We start from the raw sequence: 18,178 nt of genomic DNA, 5'->3' as shown, positions 1-18,178 counted from the left end.
AGAGATAAACCTTTGTCACGACTCTTTGTGTGGATTTTGCCTCATGTGTTTTTTTTATGTTTCTTCACTGCTGCTGTTGCTGCCTGGGGTAAAACTACTGACAGATACAGTTATTGTGATTGTTGTCCAAGTGTGTTCAGCACAGTTTTGTCTTCTTAACTCTTTAATATACAGCTAAATACATACAAATGTGAGCAAATGCATACACAGACTTATGAGTAAAACAGGCTAAAGGAGTAGTCCTCACTTTAGTCATTTTTCAGAGTAGCCAGAATGAAAGGCAAGGAGCACGAGCCGCGGACAGATTGTTTCGATATGCTAATTGCAGGCAGAGCAGAATGTTTACCTCCTCAACCCCAGGCTGTTCCTGGTGCTGTCCCGGCAGACAGAACGTGCGTGAGACACTCCCGAAATCCTGCACCTGCAGATGTAAACGAACAGCGAGAGGCCGATGAGCACTGTGAGGCCTGAAAACGAGGTCGCAGAATTTCCTTCCGTTTGAGTAGCTGCATGTGATTCAGACACAGAAGGGGCAGAAATAACTGAAGCCGCTGTGCTGTTTAAAGCCAGGCCTGCCTGGGGCTTTCCTGGCTTTATTTGGGGGGGGACTGTCAAGCACAATACTGGCCTTTATTACATCTCAAATTGCCTTAGAGTCTGGTAACAACAAAGATTTTTTTTTTCCTGGTGTTATTTTTACACCTTGCATAGTGTTATTGTTGGCATATAATGTTTCGTCAAATGCTATAGGGGAACAGGTGCAAGTTTTAGAGCGTTGAGTTTAAATAAACAACTGGCAGGGGGCCAGCTTCAAACACGCATACGCGTTCAGAAGTTGTCAGCATCGTTTTATCCAGCGACGCTATTTTTACAATGTGCAGAAGAGAGAGGCCCTCTGTGCTCCTCTGTGGCTTAATCTAATTTCTGTGGCTGAAAAACAGTGGCATGTATTTACCAACACTCGGGAAGAAGGTTGTATTTCCAGTCTTGTGCGTCTCTCTGATGTGTTTCCCCCCCCACCGTAATCTCCTTGAATAGAGGAGGAATCCCCTGCCCAAGCCTGGTGTTGTCACATTTTTAAACTCCGGGTGCTGAGCTGCAGCTAAACGCCAAAGAAACCCCTGCTGTTCATGAGTCACGTCCTGCCCTCACCCAGATGCGAACAGACACGTATACAAACATTAAGGAGCAACGCAAATCTACCCAAAAAGCAAACAGTGACTAAATAACTTCGATGGCACGATATGGATGAATTTTATTTTTATAGCATTAACATATCAGACTTGAAGTCCTCTTTAAAATGTGTAGTGTTTGTATTGCATGTACAATTTGTGTAATATAAAACAGTTCAATTTTTAAAACCGCAAGCTTAAAAAGTAAGACCATGAGGCCTCATAGAGTAATATCTGAATTGTGTTGGATGTCATACAGAGTGTGAGGGTGAGACGGTAGCACCACTGCAGCTGGCTAAGTCTGGCCCACAGCCTCCCTGAGGTACCAGAGTGAAGCAGAGCAGGGTGGGTAACCGGCTTCTCTCCTCCATCCCTCTCACAGGACACAGGGTGAAACTAGAGGACCCCCAGAAGGCCATGCAGTTCTCGGACCGCCTGTCCGAGCTGGAGCGTTTCCAGCGGGCCGGCCTGAGAATGGGGCCCGGGACCAGCAACGCCAGGCCCTCCCACCAGAGCCACTTCAGCCCCTCCACCCAGTCCCAGATCCAAGGTAATGGCCCTCTCAGACCGCCCCCTCTTTACTCTAATCACACCGCCTCCTCAGTTCACCAAGGCTGTGCTGATCTGTGACCACAGGTTCAATCTAACCTGAATGCACTCTGCCTTTACGTTTCAATAGCTTTTGAGTATGTGCGTTTTTTTTTTCTTTGCTCCATGCAGCAAACAGTCAAACTCAATGAGTTGTGTCAGAAATTTTAAGAAGAATTTTAAGAAGCTCTGGTTTAATTCATTCATCCAGTGCTGCTGTTTATCAGTTACATTGGCAAGCCGTGACTGTGGACAATATTCGCTCGGCCACTCTGATTCGTCAGCAGAACACAAGCTGTGGGAGGATACAGTGGGGGCTATCGATCAGGGGAGATTACGGAAGAACCAGATGGGAATGGGAGTATTGATCAGGGGGGATAACGGTCGAAACCCAAAAGGGAGGAGGGTATTGATCAGAAGAGATTACGGTCGACCGCACTGGATTTTCCTGCGGTTCTGTCCCTGCGTGTCCTGCGTGTGGCCCGCGGGGGGGGGGGGGTATGGGGGGTTGGCTGGGCGGCACTGTGCCACACCTCCATTTCCCGAAACAGCGGTGGCACAGTGGCACTGCAGGAATGTAGCAGTGCTGCGTGACCTCCCCGCCCACATCGGTCCCAGCCTGCTGCTGTCTATGAGTGTGTGTGTCTGCGTGTGTGTGTGCGTGCGTGTGTGACAGTGTGTGTGTGTATGTGTGTGTGTGTGTGTGTGTGTATGCCCATGCAGGAAAATGCATTTACGTATGCACACAAACAAATTTACATAGGAACATACACACACACTTACATGACGCCCTTCATTTATACACATTGGTTCTCATGAAGAGTGTAATTAAGATAGTAATTAAGGCAGTGTGATTCGGCCTGGTTATCGATGCTGTTTGTAGACACAGAGAGTCTGTTTTGCCGTGTTTTGGTTAGAGTGGGCAGCTGCGTATCTGTGTGCCAGGGTTAGAAAGCGCCAGCCTGCGTCCTTGCGCTGTCTGATTCCCCCAGAGCGACGGCCGCCGTGTCTGCCATCAAGATGCGAAAGGACAGCTTGAGCACCATCAGCTTTTAGCTGACAGCAGCCTTAAAGTCAGCTGTGCTCTTTTTTTTACCTATAAAACAGGATGGCGTGGAGTAGAAGTCGTGAACATCACCGCTGGTTTCTGTGCATAAACTATTGTGCAACCCTAATTTCCTTCCCCTGAGAAATTTGTGTTTTTTTCTGAGTAAAGATATAAATGCTGCCAATCTGTGATCTTAGCCCCACGCCCTGTCACATCAGTTTAGACAAATGAGACAAATAATTACTTCACTTGCTCCACCTTATGGATGTGTCATTCTGCTAATCTTATTATTTAACGTTGATGCCATTTTTTATTTACATTCAAATGAGTTATTTACATTTCTTTTTATCTTTCAACAGACCCTTTTTCATTATTTAAGCTCTGAAAATAAAAGAGCAAACAAGCGGTTCGTGTTTACCTTGAGACAGCAGCGCGGTGCAGAGAACAGTTTCTGCGGCAGCCAGAAAGATTAGCAGTGCTCTCCACACCTCTGTACCTGTAGGCTCTAGAGGGGGAGGGGAGGGGAGGAGGGGGGGTTATCTTAAAATCACTGTTTTATTGGGCTGTCAGGGCATTAGCGCAAACACCCTCCATTACGACAAATACCTCTCCAGCAGACACAACACATTAAATGTTGGTTTGAGCGTAATGCACCCCCTCAAGCCGCAAGGAATGGGAGGGATTTAGCCCGCTCCACATTCTGCTGTGCGCCATTGTGCCTGCCAAGTACTGGAGGCCTCTCTACAGCAAGTGAGAAAGAGAGAGAGAGAGAGAGAGAGAGAGAGTGTGTCTGTGTGTGTGTGTTTGTGTAAGGAGGGGATGAACCCAAAACCACACACCCTAATCTTAAGTAATACTATCATGGCGGCTTCCCCTAGGGCAATTAGTAAAATAATTCAATAAGAAAACACGGAGCCCTGATGTTTTTTTTTTCTCTCACCCCCCCCCCGCCTGTACAGGAGTGTTTTACAAAGGCTTTAAAGCTATCGTTTGATATTACATAGAGTATACCTACACACAGTTGGCAACGCCAAGACAAGGCCAGCCCTAATGAAAATAATTACCCCGCAATAAATCAGGTCTGGTAACAAAAGTATGTCTTGATAAACCTGACTTCACATACAATTGCATTTGGCCACAGTCCTGCTGTTAACTCTCCTAACAGATAAATTTAGCAGTGAGAAATCAGCTATCAACACTTCATAATTAAGTGACTGCATTTGCTATGCTCAGTGGCAACAGACTTTTTATTTTTCGCTCAGAACTGGCATGACTCGTCTGCCAAACAGATACAGTGTCATACCTTAGTGAGTGCAAATTGCTCCATAGCTGTTGTCTGAGGCATGAAATAGTGTCTGAGCTGTGTTGTTAACACAACACGCTCGAGACATCGGCCGTGTGCAGCACTGGATTCTCAGACATGCAGACGCACATGGACACACGCGCGTACACTCACACACACACACACACACACACACATACACACACAGACATACACACTGAAACCATCGTGCTGATGTTGCAAGGCTCCGCATGCACCCCAGACAGACAGGGCAATTAAGAAGTGATTAGGAAGCGTGCAGCAACACGACTCACCTGCGCAATCCAACCTCTCAGCCTCCGCGCTCACCTTGTTTATTTTCACATGTGGCCACAGGTGAGTCTGCTAGACGTGAGGAATGACTGGCGGAGGCGGAGGGGTGTGTGTGTGTGCCTGTGTGTGTGGGCGCGCACATGTATGTGTGTGTGGTGTGTGTTTACGCCGATGCAGTTAAGCACAGCCAAGAAAGAGATCGCTGGACAGAAAACTGTTATTCTGGTTTTCTAAATGTCAGGTGATGTTTATGATATTCTGGGAATGTAGTCCGTCTCTGTGCAGGAAGCAGAAGTGTCAGAAATGAGAGTCGCATTCCAAATGACTCATTGAAAGGAAAGAGGAAAATATTTGGTTTAATTGCAACACTTTTTCAGATATTCCACAGGCTCGCTTTCCTCCTTGCAGGAGGCAAACCTTCACAACTCTTTGAAAGGATTTGAAAGAGGACCAGATTAGAACAACTCTTTTCATTAGGAGGTATGAAAGAATAGAGGCAAAAAGTGCCCTGCCCTTTGAAGTGGTGTCATTTAACATACAGTGTATTCTCAGTGTCTGTGAGTTTTAACGGAAGGTAAAACATTAAATGATATCAGAAGTTTTATAAACCCAAGCAGAGTTTGACGAGGGCCTAAGCCATCAGAAGTTTTTTTCAGCTGTAAAGGATCAAAGACCACATTATGGTTGTTGTGTCTCTCGGCTCGATGCGGGATTGTTTTAATCGTTTTAACTCCATTGGAAATGGTGGCACAGTGCCCGCCCGTGCCCCAGACGGCGCTATTTCATCGCCGTGACGACCAGACCCTTCGAATCATCACCGTGCAAGCAGGATGCTGGTGTGTGGAGATGAACAGGAGGCTGGGCTCACAGGGCTTACAGGAGCATGGCGTCTTCTCATACAGCACAGCACAGGAAGGACACAAAGCCAAGCACACACAGATCACGTACAACCTCACCAGTCTAACTGCTGTCCCACCCTCCTGTGACAGACACACATACACACACACACGTGCGCACACACACACACACACACACAAACACACACACAGACACACTGAGCCTTAAAGGGATGAGCTGCAGCAACGTTGTTTTTCAAACACCTCCAGCTCACTTCCTGTTGCAGACAGGATGTGGGGCGGAGTGAGGGGCCCAGCCAATCCCTTACATGACATGACCTGTTTTCTTACAAGACTTTCTCACCTAGCAGGACTTAAGCAGCTGTCATTTTACATTTTCTGCGTCGGTGGACTGGCCTGTCTGAGCCACCACAGGCCAGTATCATCTTCACTGCATCACTCTCCTCAGATCCTGTGTCTTCAGTGCTGAAACTCTCTTTCTCTCTGTCTCTACCCTCTCTCCCTTTCTTTCTGTCTCCCCCCGCTTTTTCCTCTCATTCCCCTTCCAGCCTGGTTCAGGGATACCCTCTGTGTTGCCGTCTACCATCTACTGTGACCACGTTGGTTACCCCATATAAATATGCAGTCAGGCCTGTGGTGAGCACCCCCTGCTCCCACCCCCACACCCCCCCCCCCCCACCTTCCAAATCCTTTCTGATCCTCATGAAGACGTTGTTAAGCAATTAGGGACACAAGGTCACTCCGGAAACGAACACAACAAACAGAGGCCCACTTCCTTAACTGCCCCTATTTACAGCATACTGAGACGCAAGGCCTGAAAAATGTGTTGCTCTTCATGCGTTTAGTAGTAGCAGTGGTGCCGTTCACAGGGTTCATTTTCCCTCCGGGGCTGCCCTCCCTACGCACACAGACACACACCAGGCTCAGATGTTTTTGTTTTCAGCATTTTCTGGTGTGCAAACAGGCTAACAAATATGCCGTTGTGTACGGCAGTCACAGCTCAGAGCTGAGCAGCAGAGTTGCGCCAGAGGTGTCGTCCCTCAGCCCTGTCCCCCTAATTTGGGGTTTTCGCTCACCGCGTGACGGACACTATTCGGCCCGTCGCCGTGCGCATGTGGGTGTGGTGGGGCCTGGCCAGGCAGCATCCCCGTGCAGCGGGTAGGCGTTCCGATTCGTTTGACCCGCAGAGCCCACTGCTCCTGGCCAAAGCCGCAGCGTTCGGGGCCCAGACGTGGCCAAAATGAGGCGCAGCGGAGCACATTTTATGGGTTCCCTTTTTTCACCCCTTTCAGCTGCGTGGAAATCTCAGCCGAGCGGGTCGTTTGTTCTGAGAGCAATAATGCATCCTTCCAGTTATTTGTCTGTTCTTGTCTTTTTTCGTTTGTTTGGCTTTTTGGTTTTATACTCAACGGTTCTTTGCAAGCAGAAAAAATTACTTCAAAGCTGCACTTGCCACTTTGAGAACTGCTCTTTTTAAAAATATATAAAAACAGAAAAGAAATAAACAGCAAGAGTTAAACAAAACTTTTGGAATAAGGCTACCATTTTCCTTCTCAGTAGGACAATGGTGAGACTGACAGCCTGAACACTAGCTTGTAACGCTTGCAGAGGTAAAATTTCATATCTGAGCAAGCCCAAGCTTTATATTACAGCAATTAAAGAAGTATCTGCATGCAATGAAAAGTCCCTATTGAGTTTTCTTTTTTTGGGGTGGGGGGTGCAGGATGGGGGTGTTTCAGACAGAACATAGAAATTTTCTGCCTTCCCTGTGTTTGTTTTGAGTCATGTTCTAACTGAGGGCTCAAAAGAAATATCAAATATCCCAAATAGCTGAGCCGTGGCGCTCCGCTCTGTGCCCGTCTGCAGCGACGCCCAGGGCCCTGCGGAACAGGAAGCCAGCACAAGGCCCAGCATTCACGGCGTTTCAATGACATGCTTCATTACGCCAGCCCCGGAGTGCTACATTACATTTCTCAGACGCATTCCAGTCTCACAAAATCACAGGACCCGCGAGGAGGCGGCCATTTCGGCTCAAACTCCACTCAGGCTCCTCGTCGCGGGCTGTGTGTGTTGATTCCCTTCCCTCCATTCCCAGTGGCTCCACTCTCACCTTGGTGATATGGCCATCGCACAGCCCCCCCCCCCCCCCCCCCCCTTGGCACCCCCTCTCCCCTCCCCAGCCCCCTCCACCCGGACACAGAGCCCCACCCTGGAGCCGTGGAGCTCTTATTAACTGGAATAATCTGTGGCGCAGTATTGACGTTGTCTGCCAGCCAATCAAAATATTTGAAGGAAATGTTTATTTTCTTGAGCGGATCGCACCAGCTGCTGTGAACCCTTCTGAATAACTCCATTTATGTGTAAGAATTTGCCATTGTGGAGTGAGCCACAGGCCGTCCAAGTACCTGAACGCTGACCCAGGGATTTGGAGGGGAAGGGTGGCAGTTTTGGGGGGGGGGGGGGGGGGTCTGTCACCATGGACCTGGTGTTGCTAAGTGGGACGCCCCCAGAGTCTGACCTCCGTCAAGGCCATGACCGCTTGCTGCATCTCTCTGACCCTACTCAGACCTGACCACTGGCACTAGAGTGCGACCCTGTGGCCCTGTCTGAGGTTCAAAGAGTCAGTTCCAGCCTGTTGAGCTTTCAGTGATGTTGTTTAATTGATCCTGTCTGTGTTTGTTTGCAAATCTCCATGTTGTATATAAATACTTTCATATAGTTTTTAGTTTTTAGTCCTCCCCAACTGTACCTGTGTCGGTAAACAGCACAGTGAGTGTTACGAAAGAACAGATCTCACACTGGGCGTTTCTGCCCCAGAACAATGAAAATAACCAGTAAGATATTTCAGTTCCAGGTTTTGGCTAGCCTGGGCCTAAATATAAATGTATATCACCTCTTGAGCTTGCGCAGCAGTGACCCACACTGGAGGCAGAGACGAACAGTAGCCCTTAAAGGATGAAAATCATGAATTTTAACTTGCCTAGGCAGTAGGTTAGCAGTGGGGTGACTGGTTATTTCATTCAAGGACAAGGACTTCCAGGACTTCTTTGACTGTCCATCACAGCTGTCTTTGTGTGAGTGATTGTGTGCCTGTGTGTGTGTGTATGTGTGTGTGTGAGTGGTGGGTGGGAATGAGGCTGTCTGTATACACAGTACGTGAGGGTCTGCTTGCAACAACTAAACGATCTCAGACCAAGAGCAAACAACCACTATTTGCATGTCAAATTGTCAGATACCTGCAGTGCGGTCGTTGAATGGCCGCCGGAGCCCCACGCGCCACGCAGGTCATGTTCCTGACAGATGAATTCTCAGGTTGTGGTGTGTGTGTGTGTTGTTTTTTTTCGAAAGAAGAATGTAGCAGGGGCTTAGCCAGCACACCTCCTCTGCTCCGCGGGTCTGACAGACAGACAGGCCTCTGGCTGAGTAATCTAACATTCTGATGAGACTTTTCTTCTCCTCCTCCTAAGCACTAAGTAAGCAATGTGACGGGCTGACTTTGCCCCATTTCCCCCCGAGCAGGACGGCTCCCATACATTCAGCAGCTCAGACTGATGCTGCCAGGAGTGACTGTTACATACTTTCAGCCACAAACACACACACACACACACACACACACACACACACTCATGCACACACACACACACACTGTGAGAAATGTGGAGTTCCCGTGAGGACCCCAGAGTATTTTTTTTCCCTCATGCTTAAACGCATACTATAATTATTCACTCGAATAGATATGATTTTTCGAGGACAGAAAGTAAAATGACACAAAAAGAAAGAGAACTATTTATTAATAGTAATGTTTTGCATCATGTTTTACACTGACACACAGAATAGTAATGTTATTTCTCACCGTGGAGCTGATGAGCAGAGCGTGTAGCAACATATTCTGCGTGTTGCAGTTCTGCTTGGTGAGTGCTGGCCTCCACAGCCTCTTTGCCGTGGGCTGGCTGTTCACAGCAGTGCAAAGAAACAGTACAAGATCATTTGTGTGCATGTGTGTTTAAATTGATTATCCCTTTATTTTCCTGTTTTCAGCTCTGTGGCCTGAACAGCTTGATTCTACCAGTCTGAAAACCTGCAAGGTGGAGGAGGACCTCAGGTGGTCAGGTAAGAATGAGTCCCACAAGAGTGCTACAGTGCTCTCTGGCTCTCTCTGACTCAACTCACTGCAGCCGGACGTAAGCACACTAATACTGCTTACTATGATATCAGCTCTCCTTAGATGACCCAAAATGTGTGTGCGTGTAGGGGTATGATTCTGTGTGTCTGTTTGTGAGTCAGCATCTGTGTCTGTGTGTGTGCGTGTCTGTGTGTTGACTCACTGTGGGGACCAATCACTAACCAGCAAGAGAGGGTGCGGCACGCAACTAAAGTTTGCCAAAATTACTACTTCGCCTTTACAGGCACGCAAAAGACAAAGTGGACTTGGGGTGCAAGCACAGAACACCACAAGGTATTGACCGCTGTGGTGATCTTGACTGCACAGTGTAGTAGGGAATAGATTGGTGGAGTGGTAAATGAAAAAACAGAGAGGAGAGACAGGACATGGGGGAGGGAAGGAGGGAGGGAGCTCCCTTGGCATGGCGTGGGACGGCATTTTCAAGCGTTCCATTTGCCCCCAGGTGTCGCTTCCCAGGACATTCTTTAAATACCCTCTGACACTGGCATCAAGCTATGCCCATTCCAGAGTGATTCATCCAACCCGCGTGGGTGTCAGGGGCCATGGTTTAACTCCAGCCACCCCGCCGCCCCCACCCCAAGAGCCACATCTCCAGATTTGTCCTTCATTGAAGGCTTTGGCCACATACTTTAGCATATTGATTGAGTTTTACCAGATTGCTCTGTTACAGAGATAATGAGCTGCAATGAAACAGTCTCTGAGGCCAGAAGCAGAAGGTGTGAAATGCTTAAAACACAACCATATGATCGTGTAATGAAACGCTAACACATTTTTTTTAACCTGCTCCACCTTAGCATGCGTGGGAGGCGAGGAAGGCTGGGGGCACTGCTCTCACAATTTTACTGGTAATGTCTCATAAACAGTATGCCACAATATTCACCCAGATGTAGAAACCTGAAATTCTCTACATTTTTGCTTTGTTGTTGCAGACCAAGCAATGTTTTGATCAAATCTGATCAAAAATATGGACTGAATCCAACTAGCTTTCCATCATTTATGAGAGAAAAAAGAACTTTCCTGCAGGTAATTTGATCAGGCCACACCATGAGGTTTAAATGACACCTTGGAATCACAGGGCAGCATGCCAGCATTTTTCTGCATTATGGGGTAGTCGGGGGAAAAGAAAGACATTTGAAAATGCGAAGGAAGACAAGCCATAGGGCCCAAGAGCCTACCAAAATAACTACTGTTGAAATGTGGCTCCTATTTTTCATTTTGGGGGGAGGGCACAACTGATATTATTCCTTGTTTCCTCAGATTTGTGTCCCTCTGCTCATATTAAGTTTGCTGCTGATTCACCACTCTTAAAACACACAACGGTTGAAAATAACATGTTTTAAAATTCCAGGCTTATCTTTTTTTTCTAAGAAATATTGCCCTTTGCTTGAAACTGAAGAGTGAGCTGAAGAGCATAGAACACAGCACCTTGCATTCTTCACAGTGTATCCCTCTCTAAAATGTGTGGTTCTAGGGCAAGAGGGAAATCTCTCAGAAAACCAACAGTCTGAGGTTTGTCGTTCGCACTCGGCCGGATCGTTTGCATGGCGTAGATTTCCATGGGTGTGATCCATGACAGTTTGCATCAAACTTAGATAAACACTTTGCAGGTGAGTGCCTGCGATTTGAATGCTGTCCACGGCTGACCGGGCCGGCTTATGTTAACTACCAAAATCAGTTTCTGCTGTAACCAAATCGCCCAAACCTCCTGGCGTATCAGACTTCCACGCTTGACTGTGGATTAGTGGACTTCTCGGAAACGGGCGGACTCCCCTCCGTGTTGGGCGGGGGAATTAAAGACGCGAGCCCGCTCTGGAACACAGTGTTCTCAATAAAAAACGATAATTCCCCCCTTTGAACGGAACATCGCTAACGTGAGGCCGGGCCAGGCCTCTGGGTTTCATTCACTCCTGTCCCTACAATTTAGTCAACACTTTTCAGCTGTAATTAATGGAGATCATGTGTGAGGTGGGCCGCGACATCCAGCCCCTGTCATATCCTGGCCAAGCCCCCCCCCCCCCAACACCCGAGTCCAAACCCCAAAGTCCTGTCTCTATTGCAGGCTTAGCATTAAAGCCTATATTTAGCCGAGGGAGAAGTCAGCCCCAGCTTTCGGGAGTCCTGCTGGAATTAGCGGGCAGACTCGAACTCTCCCGGATCAACATCAGCAAAGTCTTGGATTTTCCTTGCGTGAAATCAGATACCAGCCCCTACTCTGGGCTGGAAGTTTCTGGAAAAAGAAACAGACCCAACCAAGCACCCCCCCCCTCCACCCCCCACCCTCAGAAAAAGAGAATTTCAACAGTAGAAGAAGTGTTCTGAAAAAAAGGAAAAAGCCGTGGAAATTGCATGGAACTGTTTTTTAGCGAAAAGCGAACCCAGTTCTCCAGACACACGGGAAGACGTCTCAACGAGATTGTGGCACGCAAGTTGGCCATTCTCCACCCCGAGGGCTGTGCGTGCAAACCCTGGCTTTTCACAAAAACAGCTTTCTCTGCCCTCAAAATCCACATTTTACACTCTGGTCATGTGAGCCCATCCCGTCAGGGCTGCCGCAGATGTCAGCTTCAGGGAGATGTGGGGACAGGGCAGGGCAGCCGGGACACAGCCGAATCCTGAAAGCCTCTACAGAGGGGCAGGTGTTGGCCCTCTCCTTCCCTTTGACCTATTTTTGGTCTCCCTTGGCCTTGGTCAGATTAGGTTATTGACTGTACAGTTCCGATCATCTCCAGATCGGCAAGATTTTTTTTTTATCGTCGCCAACCATTAAAGAGACCACAAAAAAACCCATTGGAGACAATGTGCTTGTAAAAGCAGACATTCTTTTATAAACACCTCATGGCTTCCTTGCTAGAATTACAAGACCATAAAACCTCTTACAGCTGCCCTTAAGGCCATGCCATTTATTTCAATGTACACTAAAATGACCAATCAGAAACATACGGACTATTTGTGCAAACCATGTCAAAGTGGATGTCATGTATTACAAATGTGTAATATATTAGTACTTGTAAACTTATGTGTATTTTTAATTATAAGAAAGTGTATTATATATTTATATACAAAATTTATATGCTTGCTACGTGATATTTGAAGTATATTCATGACTTCATATTTTATCAGTCAAAGGTTTAGGATTGAGGCAGGGGAGTGTCTCAGGAGAAGACTGTGGTCTTCATGTAAAGAATCATTTATGCACTTTTTCTTTCTGTTAAGCAAAAGCAAGCATTAGCTCCTGTGAGGTGAACATTAAATGATCTTTATCTTTGGAGTGTCCTGAAATGGTTGAGCTGTTTAATGATGTTATAGTAGCTATCACTGGAGAGAGCAAGAGAGAGTCAAAGAGTTAGTAGAAGATAGATGGCACCCATGCACTTCTCACATGCAGGGGCTAGGTGGCAGCATAGAGCAATAATTGCAGTACCCATAGACTCATGAACAGTCTTAGGATGAGGAGTGCCATTGAATGGTAAGGGAGTGTTTTTGTGTTGGGAGGCACACAGACAGTAAAGTCACCAGGTTGTTCTCAGCACAGCATGGTGCTTTTGGTTGTTTCAGGGAGTGAGGTACAACCCCACGCGGGTGCCCCTTGAGGTGAAGGTACTCAGCTGCTCACACGCAACAAGATCTGGAGGCTGCATTTAAGGAACCGTAACCAGGCCAGCCATGCTGATAGGCACTTTGGATTGCAGTTACAAAAGCATCAAGGGAGTGAGGGCTTGGCTATCAGAGGACAGCAGAGCAAAGTGTTCCCCAACAAGACCAATTACAGCTGACCTGGACGGCAACAGAAGGGATTTCAGTGACCTTTACAGAATGATCTTCGTGTGTTTATTCTCACCACAGAGAGTTATTTTTTTCTCTTTTAACACCCACCCACGCAGTCAGTGCTTTCTCTTTCTCATCTCTCTCCATGTCCCTCTTCTCTCTCTCTCTCTCTCTCTCTCTCTCTCTCTCGCTCTCTCCCTCTGCCACTCTTTCTTAACATCCCCCTTTCTTCCTTTTTGCCCCCCCCCCCCTTCTCCCAGTGCAGTGACTTGGTCTTGCATGCCTGAAAAGCTGGCTTTGCCACTTCCTGTTTGAGTTCTTCATTTAGATTTACAGCGAGCGTTACACAACAGCCAAATGAGCTGTCACTGTTTACACAGAGCGCTGCTCCACAGCAACAAAGCCTCCATTGACTCAGACAGGACAGGAACATCATCATCATCTCTCATACTTTGGGTGATCTGAGTGCTTCCCCGCAGATGAATGGCTGAGTTTAGTAACGTCTTATGTGTGTGTGTGTTTGTGTGTCTGTGTGTCTATCTTGGCGTGTGTATTGACCAATCACATTTCACACCTGATTTTTTCCCCACGCTGCTCGTAAGCTGACTGCTCGTAAGGCTCACTGTTTCCCCCTCTGCTGGGTGGGACAGCAGCTCACAGCTGTCTTCCATTAAGCTGGGGGTTGGCTGGTAATCGGAGCTGCAGGGGAGGTGTTAGAAATGTTTCACTTCCTGTCAGAGAAGGGAACGCTAATACGCCCAGTACACTTTTGTCACCTTTGATTATGCGGCAAATTAATATCTGTTAGCTCATTTCAGAACAGCAGCCAGCTATGTGAGTTTATACCTATTCATTACACACAGAGATCAGGGTTTATACCAAGTCATTACACACAGAGATCAGGGTTTATACCCTTTCATTACACAGAGATCAGGGTTTATACAGAGTCATTACACACAGAGATCAGGGTTTATACCCTTTCATTACACGGAGATCAGGGTTTATACCGAGTCATTACACACAGAGATCAGGATTAATACCCAGTCTCTACGCACAGATATCAGGGTTTATACCCAGCCTTTACAGACAGGGATCAGGGTTTATACAAAGGAGCACATCAACACATAGAGTTGTGGCAAGGCATTGCCAGAGAACACCAAGCAATATCTGCAAGGGTTTTATGAGGGAAAATGACGGTCTATGAGAAAGTTGCATACTGTAAGTACAAAGTGTGTTCACTGATACTGCAGATGATGGTGAAGGCTTTAATTAATGAACTTGTGTGTGTGTTTTTTGTGTTTTGCTCCAGCAGGGACCTCTGAGCTCTTCCCTCAGCGCACCTCCTTTCCCTCGCTGTCCCCGCTGACAGACCCCCGATTCTCTGACCCGCGCATGCACTACCCCGGCGCCTTTACCTACTCGGCCAGCCCCTCCAGCACGGGCATCGGGGGCATCAGCATGACGGGCATGCCCGCCTCGTCCCGCTACCATACCTACCTGCCCCCGCCGTACCCCGGCAACCAGAACCAGAGCAGCCACTTCCAGGCCAACTCCTCGCCCTACCACCTGTACTACGGCACCGGGTCGGGCTCCTACCAGTTCTCCATGGTGACGGCCAGCGGAGACCGCTCGCCGACCCGCATGCTGTCCTCCTGCCCCGGCTCCACCACCACCGGCGGGGGCAACAACCTGATGAACCCCAACCTCAGCAGCCAGAGCGACGGCGTGGAGGCCGATGGCAGCCATAGCAACTCCCCGACGACCATGACTGCGTCCGGCAGGATGGACGAGTCCGTGTGGAGGCCGTACTGACAGGGAGAACGGAGAGAAGAGCAGCCCTGCGTTAAACAAAGAGAAGAAACGAAAGAGAATTGAAGAGGTCGTGGTGCATGTCTCACCCCAAGCCCCCCTCCCCGCCTTTCCGTCCCTCCCCCCTCCCCCAGCTTTATTCTGCTCAACATATTGACCAAAAATATCTTCCTGTCCCAAGTTCAGGGGTCCAGCAAAAAAGGAAGATTGTGTGACATACAATAGGAAAAAAACTTTATTGTTTCATTTTAATTTAATGTTTCACTGGCCTAAGGAGGCACTCCTCCAAGAGTATTTGAGATCAAAGCCATAGCAGAGCATGCCAGAAGTCCTCTCAGACGGGTTCAGCACAATCAACTGTACATAGCTGGAATGGCGTAAAGACGGGACATCGTAGTCTCACATCTTTTTGATCAGCGTAAAGATTGGATGGCAACAGAGAAAAAAAGGACTGCATGCCAATTCCAAAGAGAATTTAGGGCCTGCAGACTCAGCTCAACTCTGCCATGCATGGGTTCCCGTGATTCAAGCGGAAAGCTCCTGTTCAGTCAGTCATCACAACTGTGAGCTGAAATTTGCAAGTAAGTTAAATGCATCAACTCTTTTCTTGTCTTTGAAAGCCATGGACCTGCAAACATGACCAAATATAACACCTTCTGCCCTCAAGACAACAGCTACTGTACAACTGAAAAACTAAGTTAAGTCCTAAAAAGCCTTTCTACCAACCAAACTGGTGGCTGGTTCCTTTTTTTCAAGCTTCCTTTCAGGACTTGGTGAATGCCTACACCAGCGGAGAAGATATCTGGAACCACCGTTGAAAGACTACACAAACCATATGACTTCTGTTGTACCAGTACCACACAAGTGCTCCGAATGGTCATTCTGTCCTCATCCTGGGGGAAGAATAGGACCCAGTCAGTCTTTTTGTAACTTGCCTTAAACAGCCAAGTTAACACATTGATGGAATTGCCAGCATTCACATGACCATAGATCCAGTGACATGCTTCTGACTGTAAATTAGAATAAACAGGTACAGGTGTGCTGGCACCCAACAGGTATGCATGCATTGGTTGCTCTTATTTGGTCACTGCCACTTCCCGTTTGTGTGATCCACTGAGGACCACTATGAGTGTGAGTATCCTAGTATGAAGAGTTATGGAACCTGAGACATCACAATGAACATTTAAAGTCTCAAGACCTGAGTCTAGTGGTTACCCCAGTGGTGTGGTCAACTTGTCTCCAAAAAGACAATCCGGTACTTTTTAATGCAGCAGCTAAATGATATATATATAATATGCTGAATAATATTAAAGAAGACAGAGAGGTAGTGTTGTTTTTTTTTTTGAAAGCATGAACAATTTATGAATTTCAAATATTGTCAATACTGTGTCTTCCAGGTCTATTTTTTTATTGTTAATTATTAGGATTTATGATTTTTCTTATTTTTCTTATTTGGGGCATGGCTTCCAACAACCAGCTTATTATTTTTTTTTAACTGGATAATAAGATTTGTGTGTCTGTATTTATTTGAGCCAATTAAGAGGAATTGTACACTTAACGTGTTGCTGGGTCGAAGACAATTAGCAGTCCTCTCTTCTTTCTTTTTGTTTTTTTTTTTGTTTTTTTTTAAAGATGAGATTGGATTTGAGCTACTGTAATATATTAATTCTAAATTATAAGAAAAAAGAACAACAAAAAGCCAGACAATATTACCTGGTTACTTGGTTTTCATTGTAGCTTCTATGCACTAAAATGTTTATTTAAAAGAATCAGACTGTTAGGAACCACAAATCGACTCTTCCAGAATGGGTTCTTCCACGCATCTCTGAAAGGATGACTTTACGATGAAACGGTTGCGTTGAAGAGCTCTGCTGTCAGCACCATGCACCCCGAGGCCTTCTGCTCCATTGAGTTTAATTTCTCTAAATTACACACCTGCTTGCTGCGCTCCTCTCTCCAGTAGACACCATTAAAAGGCCAAACGCTGTCTTGCTTTGCACTATAATTTGCTTACCGTCTCTCTCGTCTGAGGAAGGCGTGTCTGACAGGGAATGTTGTACAATGAGGTGATGTGTGACAGAGAGCAGCTCTGTTTCAGTCACTCTCCAGCTGAGAGAAACACACAGACCTGCTGCTCAGTAAGAAATAGAACCAAATGTAATTCTGATTACCTTCCAACCCGCCACCCCCCACCCCTCTACCATCCCACCATTAATATCAGAAAAATGAAATAAATCGTCTTTACTCTCATCATTCACAAATGTTCAGAAAACTCATTTGACAAACTGAAATTTGGATTTCTTGGAATTACTTGGAATTACTTGGATTAGACTCAAAAAAATTGGACAACTGGAAATTCAAGAGTAAAAAGCCCCAAAAGTAGGACTGTCCCATAGGGGGAAAAACATGGCAGATCTTTGGAAGGCTGAGCACCACGCTGCAAGCACGTGCTTGTGTTACTGCAGGTGTGGGAGGGAGATCATTTTGTTGTGTTCTATCTGCAGAAAATGCTTTTCCCAGCAGGCATTCCCATACTGTTACACCACACCCCTAGCCGAGATAAAGGCCAATGATGAATAGCCGGGGGCGGGGTGAATTTTCTAAGGGTCAGCCATTAGGGAGATACTGTTACACACACCTAGGGAAAGCTTCACATAAAAGAACTCCTGTCAGACAAGGCCTTTTGTGTTTCATGACCCCTGAAGCCTTTTGAAGGCTGTAAGGTGATTTTTCTTTCTTTTTTAATTTATTTATTAATAGCAGTGGGGGCTGGAGGCTCTTCACCTGATGAATGCAGCTGTACAGAATATCGTTGAATGAATGGTGCAGTAGCACTTAAGTCTTGGTGTCGGGTTACACGTTTAAACCTTTGGAGTTTTTTTTATAGAGTGGTTGTGTTGGGAGGGGGGACGGGCACTTATTGTACAAATTTGTCATTGCCTTTTTCGCCTTTGAGACAAGCTGTCTTCGCAAAGCGGGCGGTTGTAGCACAAACAAAGGCCATCACGAAGGAGGTGTTGGTGTCGTACCTGCGCAGAACACCTGTAGGTGGGAGAGGGGTGGAAGACGGGAGAAAATGTGATGAGTTTTGACAGGCGACAACGGGAAAGACGATGGCTTTGATCATGCCGCCTACCAGTGACCTCCAGTGAGAAACAGCAG

The 18,178-nt window shown here is 47.0% G+C and overlaps 1 protein-coding gene across 4 annotated transcripts in view; it reads left to right on the top strand.

Moving 5' to 3' along the window:
- runx3 (RUNX family transcription factor 3) overlaps positions 1-15,138 on the top strand; it is a 60,825-nt gene extending 45,687 nt beyond the window's left edge. For 3 of the 4 annotated variants that reach the window (XM_036542479.1, XM_036542480.1, XM_036542482.1), the window contains 3 exons: positions 1,555-1,722; positions 9,298-9,369; positions 14,517-15,138. In XM_036542479.1, coding sequence (XP_036398372.1) covers positions 1,555-1,722; positions 9,298-9,369; positions 14,517-15,019 — 743 coding nt within the window. In that variant the 3' untranslated portion in view covers positions 15,020-15,138. The remainder of the gene's footprint in view (positions 1-1,554; positions 1,723-9,297; positions 9,370-14,516) is intronic. The other variant, XM_036542481.1, reaches the window with a different exon arrangement.
- The last annotated feature ends 3,040 nt before the right edge of the window (positions 15,139-18,178 follow it).

This window comes from Megalops cyprinoides, chromosome 12 (genome assembly GCF_013368585.1).
Source record: "Megalops cyprinoides isolate fMegCyp1 chromosome 12, fMegCyp1.pri, whole genome shotgun sequence".
Taxonomy (NCBI): domain Eukaryota; kingdom Metazoa; phylum Chordata; class Actinopteri; order Elopiformes; family Megalopidae; genus Megalops; species Megalops cyprinoides.
The sequence above is the reverse complement of the archived record's forward strand: the minus strand, read 5'-3'. Positions and strand labels throughout refer to the sequence as shown.